The sequence below is a fragment of the Gopherus flavomarginatus genome, chromosome 8 (genome assembly GCF_025201925.1).
Source record: "Gopherus flavomarginatus isolate rGopFla2 chromosome 8, rGopFla2.mat.asm, whole genome shotgun sequence".
Classification (NCBI taxonomy): Eukaryota; Metazoa; Chordata; order Testudines; family Testudinidae; genus Gopherus; species Gopherus flavomarginatus.
The window spans coordinates 113146281-113168250 of record NC_066624.1 but is presented as its reverse complement, the minus strand read 5'-3'; the positions used below and the strand labels follow the sequence as shown (position 1 = coordinate 113168250).

The following is a 21970-nucleotide window of genomic DNA, read 5'->3' as shown; positions in this document are numbered from 1 at the left end:
GGGAGTCCCTCTCAGCTCCCGGGACCCAGCTCCCTGCCGGTCTTCCTCTCCCTCTCCACGGCAGCAGCCACCAAACAGCCTTTACCCTCCTCTCCGCAGATGTGCTGTGCCATCCAGTGGGGATTCTTTGAGGGGGTAGAATGCAAGTTAAAACTGGTCAAACCCAAATCCTGGCTTTTTCAAAATCCAGGAATTTTTCAGGAAAATCTGATAAAAAACAGATCCAAAGGGTGTTATTTATATATTAAAAGAGTCGCTATATTCAGCAGTTGCATAATGCTCCATGTTCCTAGATCTCAAAGCACATTAAAAAGGTGGGGTACCTTTATCATTATTTTGCAGATGCAGAAACAGAGCCACAAGGAGGTTGAGTAACTTTTAAACTGTGCATACGACATGAACATTTAGTGTTCAAAGCCTGAATTTTATTATTTTCCCTTCAATTACATCTGCATTCAATAAATACTAGCTCTCAAGGAACACACCATGCCAAGACGCAGATCAGCAATAGAGAAATTATAACCAAAGACTGTAGATACCATGCTGAAAAAAAGGTGCATATGGGACCACTGGATGTGACATTTTGCAACATTTACACTACACAGAGATTTTAAACAGTGATCATGTCAAGTAAACGCAAAAAGATTTTTTGTACAGAGAGGGATTTTATACAAGTAGACTCATTCATGTGATATACACTCTATGGAATCTGCTTTCCTTCACTGTTGTGGAAACAACTTAAACTTCTGAAGTTACCCACAGTCTGTGCCAAAAGATCATATAAACCAATTTACTTTTTTAAAATGCACTCCTTTTCCTGTAATCGGTTGGCTTTAAGAAAAAAGAAGCCCCAGTGCTCAATCTGTTAGATTATCTTGCCACGTTTAATTTTAAGCACCACAGTATGCAAAACTACACTTTAGTTTTTTTACACAATGGTGCCTAAAGTCTTATTTTTGATTATCAAATGTTAAGGGTTTCCTGTTTCACTTCTAGTGTTGCTCTTTGTGTCAGAAGCAAAATGATAAATGTTCTTACATACTGATTCTTTCTTATTCTCAATTACCAGTAATTCAAATCATTTGCCTCTTTCAGAGGGAAGAACACAAGCCTATGTCAATTTCCTAACCTACACTTTGGGATAATTGCACAAGGAACTGTTTTGAAGCTGTCTAACATCCTCTTCCAGGGCAGTATTCAAGTATTCAGCACCATTTGTCAATTCTAGCTGGATTACTTCACTTGTATCAAGAGCGTCAGAAGAAAAATAAAAAGAGGCTTTAAAAAGTCACTGGACATCTGTGAAATTGTATTTAGACAATTTTCTTAAATCTGTCTCACTGACAACTTTAACAGCAATAGTAGCTAAGTCGAGATATGTAAAAAAAGATGATGTTCATTTATTTGGGGCTTATATTATACAAAATGTATAACTGGCAGATGGGATAACAGAGAAAACAAGTAAAATCAAGTAAGCAAAATTCTATGTGATACCTCAAAGAATTGGTGAATATTGGTTTAATCCACCAAGCTCTGGTATGTCACTTGCAGACTGCGCTGGGGGCAATCTGAGAGACTGAAGGAAATGACCACCACTGAACAGCTATATCAGTCTAAACGACACAAAGCAAGTGGCTATGAAGGGATCTTGTGCATTACACTACTTTAAAGCAATTTTGGCCTTAAAGTCCCCAGTAAAAAGAAAATATATATATAAAAAAATCTGTTTTTGATCTTTTTTTCTGAAATGTTTATTTGAGAGGGTCAAACAAAGTGAGTTACATTGTTATATTATTTTTCTGTATGACCCACACACATAATTAGCTTACATTCCAACAGGACATGGGGAAAGTTAACAGGAAATCCAGTTAGTGTCCAGGCAACTCCCAAAATGAAATGTGATTGGCTATGATTCAGAGTATCATCATCTACTAGGAAAGTAGCCATAAAATGAGCAGCTGTTGACATTATTTCCTGAGCCAAACTTTTTAAGGAGACAATGAATGACAGCCTGTACTTTTCAAATGAAAGGAACTGGCAGAATTCTTTTGATGACAATAGCTCAAGTGCTTAAGTAAAGCCTCTCTCTCTCTCTCTCTCAGATCTCCCTTCTCACCACAGTGTATTAGAGGTGTACCCTAGCGATTGAGGATGCTTCAACATACTGTATAGAGATACAACCAATATTAGTTAGAAGGGTGTTAAATCATGTATGTACAAATGATACATCTTTATTTCAAACTCCCAGGATTATTTGCAGGCAAGAAACTGACACTGGATAAAACCACTTTATGAATCTGCTCCAGTCCTGCCATACTAGACCACAGCCAAGAAACAAAAGTCTCTTCATCCTCTCAGGAACAGAATTTAATTGGACAACTCTGGCATTCCCTCATCTTGTCATTTCAACACAACAAAAACTGGATTCTGCTGTCATGTTTGTCTTGCTTCAAAAATACAAATGGGAGGTCATGTGAGAAATTACTTTCCTCACCCCTTTGACATCACAGGATGCTTCAAAAAGGTACGACGGGAAGAAGAATGGGACAGCAAAGCCAGTTCATTCTGTCTTCTTTGTGCAATGCATTTTGGGAAGGGCCTGCATTCTTATGGTAAAAATTCAGCTGAAATATAAAAAGGCAATGAATGTAATTAACAACAGATGCAATCATATTATACAGCTCAGTCATAATGCCTTATATACTCTGATTATTAACACAGGAATTAGATGATGGACATGAATGAAATCTGAAAATGACACTCAGATCTGAGTGCTGACAATAATAATTTTCATGTGCACTATCTAGCACTTTTCAAACAAGGATCTCAAAATACTTTACAAAAACAGAGGTATTGTCACATTTTGATTACAATGGGCTATAACTGATCTCACATTTTAACGTTGATACAAACTGTGCACTCAAAGTGTATCTTAGAACTGTTTCATGAGACCTGAATAACTAACCTAGAGAATGGAGTTGTAGCTGTGTCGGTCCCAGGATATGAGAGCGACCAGGTGGGGGAAGCAATATCTTTCATTAGACCAACTTCTGTTCATGAGAGAGACAAGGTTTCGAGCCACACAGAGCTCTTCTTCAGGTCTGGGAAAGGAACTCTCAGTATCGCAGCAAAAATTCTCCAACTACTATAAAGAACTTAAGATGACCCCACACCACAGTTTACCCAGGAACTTAAGGGTATCATCAAATCCTTCCTCAAACACCTCCAAAACAAACTCCACAAACTCATTCCCCACATACCTTCTACATACAAGGGAATCTAGGCAGACCAATCATACCTGGCCAGGGCACTCTTACTGAAGGAATATTGGGACTCATACAAATCAACCTCAAACCACTCACCACACAAAGGGCCAGCTTCTTTCAGGGTACAATCAACTTTCTTCACAAACACCACAACATTAACAGGCTCCCTCAGAACACCATCCTCACCACCATGGATGTCACTTCCCTATACACCAACATCCCTCACAATGACAGCATGACTGCCTGCCTCAAATATTTACAGGACAATGGACAACTCTCTCATATCCACTCCTAACATTGCCAAACTCATTCATTTCCTCTTCACTCATAACAATTTCACATTCCACAACAAATATTTTGTCCAAACCATGGGTATTAGGATGGCTTCCAATACGCCAACCTCTTCATGGGCCACCTTGACACCAAATGATATACCTGAGACACATCGATATTTTCATCTTCTGAACATACTGCTTAAACTCCGTCATAGATTTCCACCACAACTTCAACAACTACCACCACCCATCCATTAACCTTTCTCTGGACCACTTCCATATGAGCATCAACTTCCTGGACACCACAATCAGCTTCAACAATGGAACCCTGCAGACAACTATATACAAGAAACCCACGGATCACCATATCTGCCCTCATAGATCCAGTAACCACCTCAAACACACCAAGAACTAGGCTATCTACAGCCAGGCACTCAGATAACACACAAGATGCTCTAAGAAGAAAGTCTGAGATATACACCTTAACATATTTAAAACCGCCTTCAGCAAGCAAGAACATACCACAAGAGTAGTAGATCATATCACCCACCCAAATACCCCAAGAGAACCTGCTTTAATACAGAAATAAAACCTCCTCCAACCTCACATCCCTAGTTGTCCCCTACTATCCCATACTGGAACCCATACAAGGTATCAACAACTACAACCCATACTTGATTTTCTTGAACCTCTACTTCTGGCCTTCAAACAACCCCCCAACCTCTCCATACTCATCAGAAGCAAGCTTCCTACAGACCAGGACACCACAACTCAAAGTGGCGTCAGACCCCGCCAGAATAACAGATACAAGACCTGTAGTTATATCTCTACTGCTACACTGATCAACACTCCCCACAACACAACTTTCAAGATCCATAGATCCTGCACGTGCCCATCAACACATGGTGTACCTCATCCAGTGCACTAAATGTCCCAATAACAAGGATGTGGGTGAAACTAGACAATCACTATGCCCTTGAATGAACTCAAACAGGAAAATGATAAAAGACAAAAACACCCTATCACCCACAGGTGAACACTTTTCACAAAGTGATCACTCTATATCTGACCTCTCAGTCCTCATCCTCAAAGGAAACCTGCATAACATTTTGAAACAACGAGCCCAGAAGCTTAAATTAATTACTCTGCAAGATGCCAAAAATCATGGCCTGAACAGAGATACTGGATTTATGGCTTATTACAACAATCTGTAACCCACTAACCCTCTCTTTTTGTTCCATGACTGGCCACTGTACCTTGAATGGTCCACTACAATGTGTGTTAACTCCTTATGCTAAACAATCTTTTCTACCTTGCATTTTGCTGTGACATTCTGAGTATGTTTCCCAGATCTGAAGAAGAGCTCTATGTGGCTCGAAAGCTTGTCGCTCTCACCAACAGAAGTTGGTTCAATAAAAGATATATTACCTCATCCACCTTGTCTCTATAACCTAAAAGCAGAAGCAAGGGAAAGCTGTAAAATGAAATGGATTTTCAGGAAACAATTCCTTCAGCATTGTGTGTGATGGGTTGCTGCGTGTGTATAGGACTGTAAGAACATTGTACCTGCTTGAACAATCTACTTCTCCTGATGGAGGGCTTCAATGAAGGCTTCAAGTTTTTCCTGGATTTCCCGAACTTTTTCTAGAAAGATTAAAAAGATTGCAACTCAAATTTCTAGCTATTTTATTGAGGATAGATACAAAAAAACTCAACTATAAAGCAGAGCAAAAACCAATTCTGTAAGCAATCATTATCCTAAATGTTTGATGCACTGAATGCCTTTGTGAACAGTTCCTGCATCAGACAAAAATTAACAGACTCTCTATTAAGGCTGTTTTTTCTTTAAAGAACTTTTCCAATTAGATACCTTTTTACCATAAATGCTAATTTAATAATTCCAAAATGCAACAAAGCAATCTGATACTGAAATAGCTATGTTTTGAAAAGCTTAGATTTCCACTGGTTCACATACATCAAGTCGACTGTGCACCTACTGTTATACAGTGGGAGTTGTTACCCATTAAGTAAAGTGCACTAATCCCTCTCTCTTTTAGCCCAATATTATTCTCCACATTAGTAGCACAAACACCATTTATCATTCAAGAAACAGTTAAAAGCTAGCGACTTAACGGGTAGAATTGCAAGCAATCAGACCTCAACATGCAACACACCTGGTACAAAAGAGAGTGTGCTTGGAGTGAAGAATCCTATCTGAGTTGAATATTCAATGATATATCTAGTCTTGGTCCCTTGCATCTTAGCACTGACCAAAAGGATGAAGTCAGAATTACATTCCACAAAACCTCTAAATCTGGAATCATTTTCCCCATTAGCAAAATCACTCACAGGACAAACCTACGTGCAGTTACTGAAAACAAAATGTCAGTAGGATTGTTAAAAAAACTCCAAACCCTTAATTTTTTACCATCACTGTGTCTCTCTCTCCCCCTCAAGATCTTGGAGTGTCTACATGTTATATGTAGACTGCAGTGACTTACAGAACCGACTTAAAAACCTAATGGGATTGAAAAGCCTGCATGTTTTTCTGCCCCTGCTTGAAGCTGCTTCTTGTAAACCAGTGGTTCTCAAACTTCTGTACTGGTGACTCCTTTCACACAGCAAGCCTCTGAGTGTGATCCCCCTTATACGTTAAAAAGACACTTTTAAAAATATATATTTAACACTATTATAAATGCTGGAAGCAAAGTGCGGTTTGGGGGTAGACGCTGACAGCTCATGACCCCCAGTTTGAGAACCCCTGTTGTAAACCTATGCAGAGCCAGTTACTCCTTTTAAAGTGCGTGAAGGAAAGGGAAGAAGTGGATCACTGTACTTCGAATCCGGAAATCAAGTGTTCAGCCTAATAAAAGGTACAATGTGTGTGCAAACGTTCAAATCTAGTTTTAGCAAGCTAAGCATATTATCTGGGACAAAGCCCCAGATTCCCTTTGTGAGGTTATAAGGGACGCTTGTGGTTATCTTCCATTAGTTTTCGTGGCTACTTATTACATTTAAAAAACCAAAGTACACTCTAGCCGTGATTGAACGGGACATGTACGCAGCTGGAGCAATCACCAAATGTGATCACCCAAGGGAGTGTTCGTAGGAGGTAGCTAGGAGAAATAATTGTTTCATCTAACAATGAAATGACAAAATCCTTATGCTTTACACTAAAGTGTGTTTCAGAAACAAGAATAAATTCATCTTTTTAGGATAAAAAGGACATTTCAGCAGACCAGATTTTTAAAAGCGATATAAAATATACTTTAATAATAAAGAAAAATTCTGCAACTAAAAAAACGCTGTTAACATTAATTGGCTAGCATTTGAACCAGATACAGTGAAACAAGGCAGTCAACTTTATTTCAGGGTTTCTTGGTGTTTTGTTAACAGCTTGGCAGAAACAGGAATTTGACTTTACTGTCCACATGCCAGGCATGGGCAGGCAGCTCTTGCATCGGTCTGTCCATGACCTCAACTCAAGTTGGCTGGACCACCCTTCTGAAGGCCAGATGCAGTTTAGTCTCCTGACCATCTTTGTCATGGGGCATTCTAATGAGCAAAGAAAGGATCTGTACACCGGAGCGAACTTAGTGATAGTGTGTGCTGACCTGTGTTCCTGGCGACCCTACACTGGGCTAAAAATACCAGAAGCATTTCATTAAAGACATCGGGCTATCTTAGTCTATACTCGACCTAGACCATGTTCATCTCTGTGGTGTCTGAATGTTTTCCAAAGCTAAAAATTAAATAATGAGATGTATGCTTTTCAAGTGCAGCTTCCTCTCCAATCCCCCCACTCCCTGCCTGGAAAATGATATGTATGTTTGTTTTGTTAATCTGAGTGCATTCATATGCATTCCTCAGGAGTACAGCTATTCAGGGCAGCCAAAGTCTTGAAGTTTGAGACAGTTTTTTTAGCTATTCTGGGTCCGGATAATTTCTAGTCTTGCAGATATGGACAAAGGGTAAATTCCTGGTCCCACTAAAGTCAATAGCACAAGTCCCATTGACTCCAGTAGGATCAGGATTTCATCCCAAGACTTAAAATATAACAGAGATGAGCCCTCAGTAAAGCCATGTTGCTAAAGACGACATGCTGCTGCTGGATTCAAAACTGGTTAAAGATTGTTTTTTTGTTTCTGCGGGGGTGAGAGGGAGCGCCGCACAACCCATATATCTTTCAAAGGCTAATTTCGCATTATATTTGACAAACGTGTCACAATTATTTTTGTTATTATGATATATACATCTTACCTTGGGGAGTAATGTAATTCTGAACTATTTATTTTTGGTTTGGATTGCTTTATTCAGTCCAACATTCTTTCCTCAAATATGATTTTTATATTGATCAAGCTATTAGTCTGATTGAAAGCAGACAGATTTAACAACATTAAATGCAAATATTATTCCTGCTCAACCCTTGGTTAGTGAAATAGTCCAGTGCTAGAAATTCACATCAACCAAATCCATAATTTATGAGTTTACACTTAAAAAAAAAAGGGGGGGGGGTTGTCGGTGTGTGCCAACAACACCTACTTTAATTTTTCAATCAAGGCATGTTAAAGTAACAGGATAGCCAATGGTTATTCCACCAGAATGTAGTCCATCAGTTGTGTATGTTTAGAGAACAGACATAATAAAGTTGCCTCCATCGTTATCATAAGCACTTTATTAGTTTTTATACCTGGATAGAATTGAAGTAACTCCTTAACTGTAATAATTACGAGGTCTTCAAGTAACTTTGGAATAAAACAGTTAAAAAGTCTGTCAAGAAATTATAATAGAGTCATATGAAGCTTTGTATTTGCAGTAGGAATACAACTTATTGCACTGACACAGACACTAATCAACAGGTAAAACGTATTTCTTTCTAAAATCCACAATGCAGCACACAGAAATAGTACCCTGCTATTTAGTTTGCTTTTTTTTGAGCATAATGGCAGAAGGCGTATTCACACAACCGTGATTAGTAAGGTGGTCATTTTAAATTCTTGGAGATACTTATTTTGATGAGCAACCTAGTGCAGTGACTGAATACTTTACGGTAAGTTTGTCAGTACTTCATATCATTTAAATTCAAAACAACAGGACGGTAACTATAATTGATCCAAACAGAAACTATAGATGTTAACTGCGTCAAATTTTGGGGAAGTTTGCTTCTGGATCCAACACACTTTGCTGTGAGATAGATTAATATTCACCCCTTCCCCAACACACACAGACACACACACACACAGACCATTTTCCAGGGGTTCTGCTCCAGATCTGGGTCCAAGCTTCTTGGCTTAAGCCCATCTCCAATGAAACAGCACAATTTCAATACATTTAATATTGCAAATGAATACTCTCTCAAAAACCCAATCGTATCTTTGGGTTTCAAACCAGGACACTTCTTCATACGAGTATACATTAAGGAGATGCCTATGACATATGGAGGACATTTTTGTTGCAATATTACATTATTCTAAGTAAAAATAACCCACAGACTACGAGATAAACTTTTAACCTGCTAACAAGTATGTATTTCTCTCACACACTGAACTTTCTCCTGAGTTACTATCCAATGCTCCAATATCACATCAGATTTCCAAATACTACAGTTCTAATTTACTTCTGAAGTTTATATTTATAGCGTTGCTCATAACTCTGATACTTTTAATACAGATTTGGAGTTATGAATGCATGATTCTTACACCACCTGTTAAACAGTGATCAAAACGTAAGCGAAACCAGTGCGGGAAAACTATAACAAACCCCTTGTTTCTAGCTTTGGAACAATGAAACACACAGGCCTACAGGCAATGAATGCCCATTCTACTTTCCATTTACCCAATGTTTACCTAAAAGATGAGCTGTTCCATACATCAATTCATTATGTCTCCTGATCTGGTCATGAATATTCCCATAATCCTTTCCCAATATCCCATAAACCTCCACTGACACAGAATGAAGAAATTCTTTATTCAGACGGCTTCAGAGACCCATTCATGCTTGTTCCTTCTATCTCCACATGAAATGATACCGCTGCCCACTCATTTTCATTTCATTAATCCTCTGACACAGACTCTAAAAGGCTCAAAACCAGACTAATTGATCTGTAATTAGGATCTGAATTCACAGTGAATACAGAAAGACCCAGCCAAGGATAAGGTTTACTTTTGCTGTTAACATCAATTTAGGAAGGAGAAAAAAACCCCAAAAATATTCAGTCTCATAAAGACAAATTGTCTACTTACTGGTCCCAACTTTATAGCTACATTATTAACGTGCCTCACCCGGAAAAGCATTGCATTGAGTGCAATAGCAGTGCTGTTAAAATTGAAGCCAGTTACCTTCCAAGCACAGCTGATGAGGTAGGGGTGAATAACTTAAAGCAATAAAACAGAAAGAAACTTTACATATAATGCTGTAAGAGTAAGAAAAATAATCAGCTTTATAATCAAATTACTTTTTCTAAAAGAGGAATTTAGCTTTCCAATGCAAGACATTTCTGTCATGACTGAAAACAAATGGTGTAAAAGTTTCCTCAAAGGCTAGAAATTTTTCACAGAGGTAGCCCTGTAGACAAAGATGTCCTGTTTACTAATTCTTCTCTTTGATGATATAAATCCATATTTCTGTTTAGTTTCTCAAAATACATACATTTGACTAAATATAGGCTCACTTCTGCCTTAATCTAACATTAAAAGCAACACAGCTATACATCACTGGCAATGAGATTGCCTTTTCAGAATAATAGGTGCTTAGATGCTACGTTGAGGTGTGCCACAAACTCCTAGATGGAGAAATGCAACTTGAAGACAGATCTACGAATTATATCCAAAAAACTTACACATATACAGGATCTTCTCATACACACACATAGGATCTTCTCAGGGCGCGCGCACGCACACACGCACACACACACGAATGTATCTATATCAAGTAGTGCAGTAGCAAGAGGAGTTGCAGGTAACCTTTCCCCTTCAGCTAACTCGAAGTATCAGTTTAAAACTTTTTCTACTAGACTATCCATATGGCAGAAGCAGGACGGGCTTCTGAAGAAGGTAGTCATCCTGGCCTTGGATAATATTTAGGACTCAAGAAACCTCCTAGAGCTTATCTACATGGGGAAGTTATACTGTTATCTGATAATGTGTGAATTTAAACTGCTGTAGTTACAGCACTTTAACGCCTCACATGGACACTAAATACAATAGTGTCATAAGAACATAACATCATAATGGCCACACTGGGTCAGACCAAAGGTCCATCCAGCCCAGTATCCTGTCTTCCAACAGTGGCCAATGCCAGGTGCCCCAGAAGGAATGAACAGAACAGGGAATCATCAAGTGATCCATCCCGTCACCCATTCCCAGCTCCTGGCTGGGAATATACGTATCACATACACACACACATATATATATACACATATGTGCAATATATGTCATTTTTTCTCATTTTCCAAAGCTTATGTTGCTTTGGAAGGGGTTTAAGCAAATTTGAAAAAAACCACTCTTATTCCAGAATAAGACAGCGTCCACACGACGAGTTAAAAATGATATAGTTATACTGCTGTAAATATACTAGAAAACTTCTCCCAGGTAGACAAGCCTTTACTCTTTATTGTACACCTCTGTTCCCTGACTCTGAGATAAATATGAAGGGAAAAACCCTCACAAACTATTTTTCTTTTCATCTACAGATGAACAGTTACATTGGAGGAAAGGGACTAGAGTTGTCAGTACTTAGTGAACTAAATCATAATACTTCCGATGTTACAAACATTAAGAAGGAATCCACACAAACATCCTTGTCTTGTAGGAAACGGTTAGTATTCCCATTTTGCAGACAGGAAAACTCAGTCAGAGAGGTAAAGTCATCTGCCCAGAAATTAAACATTTAGATCCCTGTTTAGGTAAGCTTTTAAGTACGTGTAAGTGTGTTCCTGAGTAAAGATGTTTCTCTCATTTGGGGCCTTAGAGGAATGAGCACAAGGCTGGCAGAAAATCTTCTGACTTCTAACGTCCTCTCTGCAACTAAGATATGCTGCCTCTCAGTCTTACAAGTTAGACAAAGGGAGATGGGCATCAGTCCATTTCCTTGCCTGTACAGAACTGCTCCCAGCAGGATGGTCTCTGGTTCTTTGTTCAGGCTACTTTTAAACAACCCAAGAAACTGGGGCATTGAACACTCTGCAGGAATCTATTCCACAGAGCAACAGCTCTCTCTGTCAAAAGTTTCAGCCTGAAACTTTTACTCAGTATCAAACCATCACCTACAAAAAAAGTTTATTCTTTAAAAAGAGGAGGAAATATTTGCACAGCCATGACATATGCATGCCTGAACTGAGTGACCACTTGCGCTTCCTTGCCCTCCTCCCTCCCATTTTTGGTGTATGCTGCATCCTCACCTGTTCATCAGTCTATCATTCAGGGTTTGAGTCTACAGTCTGATCTGCACAGAGCCCCACCGAAGTCAATGGAGCCCACTTATAGACATCAAATTGCAGGATCAGGGTCTGAGATTATAAACTTGTTGACGATAGGGACCTATCTTCTATTATAAACTATTATAATAGACCTATCTTCTATTATAAACTTCATCTATTGATGAAGCACCTTGTAGACGAGGGGGCACTATGAAACAACATGTATAACCCCTATAGTTCTGGCTTCTTGTACTTTGTTAAATAATTCCTCTCCTTTTTGAGGGCTTACACCCTTCTGATATTCGCAGGTTTTGATCCGTTCTTCCTTTTATCTGGCGTTTATATTTTAGTTCTTTTAAATCTTTCCTCCTAAGTCAATTTTCTCCATTCTCTTCCCTGAATTCCTTCTACACAAGAAGTTAGCTTGCTACTGCTCCTTTAGGAAAATTGTTGATTTGCTGTTATGAAAACATCATCTTTCCTTCAGTAAGCAGAAAATCCAGTCTATAGTCAGATTGATTACAATGCCCAGCATCGTACTCTTCATATCTGGTAATATGGATCCACAGTCCACTGCAGGAAGTAGGATTTTAACTTACGGCTAACTAGCGTATTATCCCAGTTACATATACAAAACCACACTGAACAAATATAAAAGGGGGTAAGTGACACAATCTCTTCTTGGTTCAGCCCTTTATGCCACGTTCTTCCATATTCTATAGGACCATAGAAAACTTCAGTTTTCGCTAAAACAATGTGGGGGCAGTGTTCTAAAGATTGTCCAAAACAACCCCTGTAACCACAAGTTACAAAACTTGAATCAACATGCCTTTTCCCAACTCCCAAATCTCAAAAGGCTCAGAGCTACTATAATTTACTGATCATTGCAGGGTCATGTCCCACTGAATTTTAAAAAATTCTTGGACATTGGCTCAACACATTTTTTTGCCAGTTTCCTCTTGTTCACATACCATATTTTCCTCTGGATGTGTCCAACAGGAAAGCTAAAACTTTAAGAAAAAAGGAAAAACCACCCAGGCAGCCCTTAAAGAGACAGAACATCATTTATCACCTGTAAAGACAGATTTATAAGAAGAGGGCCCCCTCTGTTCCTTTAAGACTGCAAAACAGATGGGAAGTGAATGGACAGTCAGAGGGTCAAGAAAACTCATGGGAGGTGCTGCTTGTCTGCTGTATGTATGTTCCCAGCATAAGAAAGAGGTCAAGATTGTAACTGCATGGCTGGGTGCTGGAAAGGCCCTTTCTTCAAGCTGTTACAAAGACAAACGCTGTTCCTCATTCTGCTGTCAAACTGTTATAAATATTGGTTTGTCAAAAGCCCTTCAGTGGCTGAAGTTTTTAAAAAAGGCAGAACAGGAGAATGAATCATGTGAATGATTCTTAAACAATTAGCTCATTAGTGTAATAAAAGCACTGCAGTACTGGAGAAGTTTAAATGGAATTTATAATAGTTCATATAGTAAATCCATGATTCATTAAAAATATACAGGCTTAAAATGCAAGCTTGCAGAAAAGCTAGCGTACCACTTCATTACTGGTAGCCAGCATAGAATGAACAAAGCTGCTAACCGAGGTAACATCACAGTAAAACTAACTTTTACTGTTATCAAATATGTTTCTCAAATCTACTGTACCATGCAAGAGATGCAAATATATGGCAAGGTTAAATGAATATTTCCTGTAAATTTTGAACTTCAAAGTATATTCACTGAGATTGGATAATCATGACACAGAAGTATTAATCACATTTGTGGAGAAGACTTGCTTTACAGAGCTAGGAAGATAAAAACAGCACTATGATGTTTTACTAGCTGGAGCCCAGAGCGACTGGCAAAACGTAATCAATTTTTGCACTAAATCACTTTTCCAGCCCTTGAAAACAGGCAGTTCATTTTTGGGTGCTGCTGGAATCCTGGTATTCTTGGTGGTATGGGGAGTGGTGGGAGGAGGTGCTCTGCATGGCTGATAGAACAAGTGAGATGCTATTATAATGATGGATTACTGATCTTACTTTGAATAGTTAGCATCTTCTTAGAACCCTAAACCAAAAGCAAAATATTTAGCACATCCATTTTATATATATACAAATATAGCCAGATCTCCAGGAGCTGGTTTAAACACATTCTAGTTTTATGGACATGAGCTCTTCTATGACCTCCTGATGGCAAACTGACCAAGTACTTTGTTTAACTAGACCACAACAGGAAAAACATCAGGGGAGTCTGCTTCCTCACTATAGACAGAGAATCTAACGTTCTCTCTTTTCCTTCTTGTTTCAGGGGAGGATTCAACTAAAGGAAATTTAGATACCCCAGCTTGTATGGTTAACATGCTATAAGCGAGAACCATGCAAACACTGCAGGAAACTGATGCTAAGAATAGAGTCTAACTAGAAGACGTATAATCATCATCACTCAAGTCAATCTAGTTACCAGCACTAATGATACTTTATTCTCAAATCATATTTGAGTAAAGTTATCAACCGTCACTTAAGATGAGCCCCACCTTTACTTCATGCTAGGGGATGGCGCAAAACCAGCAGTAAGAAAGCCAGCTTGTCTGTAGACATTAAAGATACTTTCACAAGTACTCAGCATTGCCATTTTATTGTAACATAGCTAAAAACGCTCTTAGAAAAAAAACCCACCATAAAACATGAATTGTGCATTGTATTGATGAAAGTGTACGCTACTAATTAATCAACGTCTTGACCCACACCGGCCTGAGGTCTGCACATGAGCCCTTCTCAGCTAATGAAACTGTTTCCAGCAACACATTTTCCCCTCCCCAATCAAATAGAACAGAAGCTGACTGTATTTCCCAGAGCCGTCCCCAGGGCTCTATAGACTGGCAAACATGAAGTTATCGCCTCATATCTGACAATGCAGGAGCATAGTATCAAAGCTGAGATCGCTAGGCTGAGGTGAAAATGACAACTACTGAGACTTTTGATCTGACACTAGTTACGTTTTTGAGAACTTGTCACGTGTCAGGTCCCACATCCCTATAAAAGGGAAAGTAATTAATGCCACAGCACTACCATAAACAGTGCTCAGAGCCTACCACAGGTTTCAAAATGTTCATTAAGCATAGAATTTCCAATGAAAACTGACAAAATGAGAGATCGAATGGAGCACACAATAGCTTTGAGGCTTGGTCTACGCTACGCATTTAAACCGATTGTAGCAGCGTTAAACTGATTTAACACTGTACCCGTCCACATGAGGCCCTTTATATTGATATAAAGGGCTCTTTAAATCGGTTTCTGTACTCCTCCCCGACGAGAGGAGTAGCCCTAAAATCGGTATTATCATATCAGATTAGGGTTAATGTGGCTGCAAATCGATGGTATTGGCCTCCAGGCGGTATCCCACAGTGCACCATTGTGACCGCTCTGGACAGCAATCTGAACTCGGATGCAGTGGCCAAGTAAATAGGAAAAGCCTCGGGAACTTTTGAATTACATCTCCTGTTTCCCCAGCGTGGAACTCTGATTAGCACGGGTGGCAATGCAGTCCCAAATCCAAAAAGAGCTCCAGCATGGACCGTACGGGAGATACTGGATCTGATCGCTTATGGGAAAACAAATCTGTTCTATCAGAGCTCTGTTACAGAAGACGAAATGCCAAAGCGTTTGAAAAAAAAATCTACAGGCTACACAGTGCTATGTGACAAGCGTAACGGGAAGCCAGAGACTCAAATGGACACTCATGGAGGGAGGGAGGGGGTACTGAGGACTCCAGCTATCCCACAGTCCACAGCAGTCTCCGAAAAGTATTTGCATTCTTGGCTGAGCTCCCAATGCCTGTAGGTTCAAACACATTGTGCGGCGTGGTTCAAGGAATAGCTCATCAATGTACCCCTTCCCCCCTACCACGTGAAAGAAAAGGGAAAAAAAATCGTTTCTTGACTTTTTTTTTAATGTCACCCTATGTCTACTGAATGCTGCTGGTAGACGCGATGCTGCAGCAGTAAAGAGCAGTAGCCGCTCCTCTTCCCTCCCCGGTGGCAAACGGTACAACATGCTTGATAACTGCTGAATACCCCTGGCTGGCCTCAGGGGCGCCTGGGTAAAAATAGGAATGATTCCTGGTCATTCCCAGTAGATGGTACAGAACGGCTGGTAACCGTCCTCATCATACCAACTGGGGGCTGAGCTCCATCAGCCCCCTCCCTTTCCTGTGTAAAGAAAAGATTCTGTACTGCCTGGACTATCATAGTAGCGGGATGCTGGGCTCCTCTCCCCCGCACCGCTTAATGTCCTGCCTGGACTGTCATAAAATGAGGGGAAGGCAGCCTTCCGCTGCTATCTCACTAACAAGTCTCTGTTTCTTATTCCTGCATTCTTTATAACTTCATGACACAAATGGGGGGGACACTGCCACGGTAGCCCAGGAAGATTGGGGGAGGAGGGAAGCAACGAGTGGGGTTGTTGCAGGGGCACCCCCCGTGAATGGCATGTAGCTCATCATTTCTGCAGGATCTGACATGGAGCAGCTGTGCTCTCCGATACACTGCTTCTCTAGTACACTTGCCCCATATTTTAGGCAGGATTGACTATTTTTAGAAACCATAAAGGAGGGATTGACTCGAGGAGTCATTCCCAGTTTTGCTTTTGCGCCCCCGGCCAATCTCAGCCAGGGGCACCCATGAGAGCAGCAGACAGCACAGAAGGACAGATAACTGTCATCTCATTGCCAAATTACACTAGCAGCAGACGGTACAGAAAGACTGGTAACCATCTCTGCTATCATGCAAAAGCAAATGAATGCTGCTGTGTAGTGCTGGAGTATCGCCTCTGTCCGTGGCATCCAGTACACATACAGTGACTGTAAAAAAAAAGAAAAAAAAAGCTGAACGGGCTCCATGGTTGCCATGCTATGGTGTCTGCCAGGGCAATCCAGGGAAAAAGGGCGCGAAACAATTGTCTGCCGTTGTTTTCCCGGAGGAAGGAATGAGTGACGACATTTACCCAGAACTACCCGCAACAATGATTTTTGCCCCATCAGCCACTGGGCTCTCAACCCAGAATTCTAAGGGGTGGGGGAGACTGCAGGAACTATGGGATAGCTACGGAATCGCTACCCACAATGCAACGCTCCGGAAATCGATGCTAGCCTCGGACCATGGACGCACACTGCCGAATTAATGTGCTTAGTGTGGCCGCGTGCACCCGACTTTATACAATCTGTTTTATAAAACCGGTTTATGTAAAATCGGAATAATCCCGTACTGTAGACGTACCCTTAGTCATATTGCTTAGTGCACGACTGGAAAGTGCCCAGATAGTACAGTGATGAGGAACCAACTCAGAATAGAAATGTTTTGAATCAGCTCTACAATCGGGCAAAGATTTAATTGTGGAAGGAAACCTGTCGTTTTCATTTCCTGTATCAGAGTAACATGCCCGTTAACTGGGGAGGGAATAGGTGAAAAACAAACTAAAAGCAGACCATGAACACTACGTGATGACTCATCCAAATACATATAAGATTTAAATTCCTCCAGTTGATGCACAGACAACTTCTGTGACTAACCATATTACGAAAGGCAATTACTTGTGTAAATCCCAGTGCACAAATGTGAATATTGATCCTTATAAAAACTAAGTGTTAGAAACTGATACATTTTGGTCCTCAAACCAAAGGAAGATTGTATTCAATAGTTACTTGGACCACAAATCAGTAAAAATCTCTCTACAACAACATTCATGTTAAATTTCATCATTAGAAGAGAAAATGTCTGTCTGAAATTATAACAAGAGAAATGTTTAGAGAGAGGACTGATACCATGATTCATCTCTGCTTGTCAGGAATACAGATTAATTGCTTAAGTGCTCCTGCTCTGAAAGAGAAGATGTTACTTTATTTTTTGTCTTCTTTTTTGTTTGTATTGTCATATTAATTACTATACTGCTCTCTTATTTTATATTGCCTTCCATCTTGGAAGCTAGGTGAAAAATCACCATCACAATACTAAATAAGCTGGTGACCCTACTTTCTTAGGTCCTTTGGGGTCTGATTAATATATGTCACAGCTTGATAGTGGTTGACTCATCCTCCTTTGATTCATCTACCTGCAATAATTTTGCATTTCTACAAACACTACTACTTATACATCATTAATGGGATCTTCATGCAGGTGGTATCTGTACATATAACTGATCAGTTTTTTTTAAACTAGCACCCAACATTGTGTTTCCATCCTCGAAACATGCAGTAAATTTCAGGAAGAGATTAAATTTAGTAAATAACACCAGAACAACATGCATCAAAGGACAGATCATTGGACTCAGATAAGATTAATAGGCAGCAAACATGCCTTCAGTCCTACACCGATTTATCATTCTCTTTCTATGTTGACTTTAAATGATGATCTTGGTCTGCGAAGAATGTGCTAAACTTTATGAGGATCCGTTTTTGAACCTGGATATTAGTGCCTGGCTCTTCATCAATAACATTAAGAAACCACAGCGCTCGGATCTTTGCCATCTGGGATTCTGAAGTTAAGAAAACCATCGTTCCATCAGAGGAGGTTTACAATTGATGTACGCTCTCCCTTGAGGATTACTTCCCTCTTTGAGAAGATGCGGCTCTTTAAAGCCCTTTCTGCCATGACACAAAGCAGGAGCTACCTTATCTGCACTTTGAACAAACAATCCTACACATTCCTCTACAATTGCTTTAATTTGTCAGTTTCACACAGCCGTCCAAAACAAAGAACTGTTAAATTCAAGTTGCCTTCACTACCACAAAGTACATTTGCTTTAGATGGGCTCATGCACTGGGCTACACTGAATTAAGAATAAGGCAAAGGTGACTAGGTAAAAATAATAGCTATCTGCTCTATAACTGAACAGAACAGAGTAGGAACACTAAACAAAAATAGCTGAATATATTTTAATCCTAAAGATAACAATCATAGTCAGTGTGCATGTACAAACTATACATATGCTTGCTCTCTCTCGCGCGCGCGCACACACACACATCCTCCCCACAATTCAGCATGCATATGGGGAGGGTTGTGACGAAGCGTGTCATGTTGCCTCTAACATTTCCACCTTATCAGATACAGATGGTGTAGGTGAGCATTCAGTTTCTGGCTGAGACTGAGGCATAGATAAGGGTGCACAAATAAGGAATAAATCCAGAAAAGATTGAGGGGGAACGAGTGGAAGATAACAGCCACCATAACTGAGGGCATAATCTGACTTAAATTTGCAGGTCTTTTTAGTTCCTCAGCTGCTTTAGATGATCAGATAGCGGGGATAGCCAGGACTGCTGTTTGATCTGCACCTGTTCAGAAGGTTATAACATTTTCTGATGCAGATCTCACTACTATCATCCTTGCTTTCGTTACTTCAAGATTAGACTACAGCAAGATGCTCCTTAGGAAGATACCTTAGGGTCATTAGGAAACCTGTGCATAATGCAGCTGGTTGCAAAGTTACCATCCTGTTTTCATTCAAATCTCTTCTAAAAGCTCACTTCTTCCATGATATTAATTAGTTCTAAAGATCTCTGTATGTTCTTCCTTCCTCTGGATTTCCAAGTCCACGTCTTCCTCATGTCCATCTTTTAGAGTCCCTTCTGGGGACTTTGGGACCCCACAGTAAGTGCTTACAGAATTAGACCCTTTATCTCAGTCTTGCAGAATCCAAACATATTGCTGGCAATAAATATTTTAATCACCAATATAAAATACAAATAATAGTGGCCGACTTTCTGTAATCTGCATTGGTTATCTATTGGTTTCCAGGTGGGTTTTAAGGTGTTGGTTTTGCCCTACTCATCTGGACCCTTCCACCCTGAGAGACTACTCCTCCCCCATGGTTGTGACCAGTAGAGCTGCTAGAGTTTTCTCAGTCCTTATGTTAAAAGGGGGAAGATCCAATTTAGAAGCAAAAGAATCTGGAGCAAATGGAGTCAGGAAAGCCAAGGGAGGACAGGATTTTAAGGACATATCAACAGATCATGAGATGTGATCAGGAAGAGGTCACTAGAAACTTTGTAGTCATCTCAGTGGAGTGAAACACAAATATGGGATAGTCAGCTCCACACTCTAAAATTAGTTTCATGCAGCATTTTCATTCTGCAGCTCGTAGCAATGAGGAAAATAATGTCACCATGCCGGACTATGCTACAGCAGCCCCCAAATTAGTGCTAATGGACTCTGGCACCCAGCTCCACTTAAATGTATGACATTAAAAATAAGTGTGTCTTTAACCACACTTTGCTATAAGAGGACATTCCACAGACCCCAGGAACACCCTTATTTGAGTGGAATCTAACAAATGGCCATACATGATCCATAAACTCCAAATACTGGCTCCACAACAATCTCTCTATTTTAATTAGCAGTCTAATCTGGTGAGAAACTGTACATAGATTTGCAACTGAACTAAGATGGCATGCAAAGGACGTCCAATATTCAACCAACATAAATCAGGCACACTAAAAGGACACTTCCAAAATAAAATGCAACAGAGGCTTAAATCCAATTCTAATGAATTCACAACATAGTAAAAATGTAATACAGTGACTTCAACAGGCAACAAATCCCAGTGTTAGCCTTAGATATAAAAAGCAGAAGAGTTTTTCAGAACATTAGTTTAGTTAGTCTTGATACACTTTGACCTTTAGAAGAAAATAATTACAGCTAATTCTGTGCATCAAGATTACATTTTAGAACTATGACAGAATTTAAGAAAATCGCCCTAAGGTAGGAATTTCTTTTTCTGCACATTCAACTGCCTTCCTCCATTTCAATAGGCATTTGTGCAGAAAGAAGTGCTGACTAGTCTGTGAACCTGCACAGGTGTCAATGCCTTACGTGCTGACAAACTGACTTGGGGGCTGACCCTTCCACAGTCATATTTAGTTATTTAAGAGTCAGGTTTCCCTCAGCATTCTGCTGATCCCACACCCCCCTTCTGTGCTCCCTGCCACTACTCCCACTCCACAAAGAGGATCTGCATGGGGGTTTATTTCTGTTTTAGGGTTTTTGTTAAAATACCTGAATTATGAGGGAGCAGAATGTTGGATGAATAGCACACACAGAATTGCAGGAAGACGCTTCGTATATTATGTAATTCTTATATTCACATATACTGTGCGGAAACTGGATTTTGAAGAAAAGTGCTTTGGTTTTTTTTTTAAGCAGCATTCATAGTTAAGCTCTTTAAAAGAAAGGACACCCTGAAATCCATATAAAGTTTCTTGGAGCAGAGACCGGGGTGAAATCTTTGCACTGATTTCAATGGGGCCAGGATTTCACTCCAGATCTTCCTCTTTGCATTGACAGCACTTAGCATGTTGTGGGTGCTACTACAATATATGTCTATAGTCGCTTACGGAGCTTCAGAAGTGAAAGAGACCCTCATGCACTGCTCTGTGTGGTTATTTTCCAAATTATTTGCAAGATTTTTTTCCTTTCGACTTATAATATAATAATAATTTATAGTAATAGTTACTTATTGAAATTGCTTTGTAAAGCCAAACCTTGCAATCCAGCTGTGGTTAAGAATTTGGCCACGTAGCTAAAGCTTCACCGTCATTTCTAAGCAGTGCAAACTGCTGAGTCAGAAAGAGTAGAAAATAAGAGGCAAGCCCAGACAAGTGCTGTATCCTCCCAAAGGAAACAAACCTAACTTCCGAGAAAACAGGCCTGCTGCCTGGACAATGCATAGGCATCAAACAGTAAAGAACAGTAAACAGAGACCGGACACTCCTGCTTGCTGAGCCTTCTGAGTGCTGCCACAAAGGCTGGATGTTGCCATCTTGTGGTAGAAAGCTGCACAGCAACTTAGCTGCAGCATGAAGTTCATGTTATTCAGGAAATTTACTTTGGCCCTTTATATTTTGAATTATTTTGACTGAAATTCTAAAATTCTATTTCTGGGACCCACTTCACTGGGAAGCTCAATGACAAAGAACGTCTATGTCAGGAAGCGTTTGGTTGGAAGATGAAAGTCACCCTCAGAGCACTGATCT

At 39.9% G+C, this 21970-nt stretch overlaps 1 protein-coding gene across 5 annotated transcripts in view; it reads right to left on the bottom strand.

Moving 5' to 3' along the window:
- Window positions 1-403: 403 nt before the first annotated feature.
- OPA1 (OPA1 mitochondrial dynamin like GTPase) overlaps window positions 404-21970 on the bottom strand; it is an 86627-nt gene continuing 65060 nt past the window's right edge. For all 5 annotated transcript variants that reach the window (XM_050963871.1, XM_050963874.1, XM_050963872.1 and 2 more), the window contains 2 exons: window positions 5108-5185; window positions 404-2624 (listed from right to left, as the gene is read on the bottom strand). In XM_050963871.1, the coding sequence (XP_050819828.1) occupies window positions 5121-5185 (65 nt within the window). In that variant the 3' untranslated portion in view covers window positions 404-2624; window positions 5108-5120. The remainder of the gene's footprint in view (window positions 2625-5107; window positions 5186-21970) is intronic.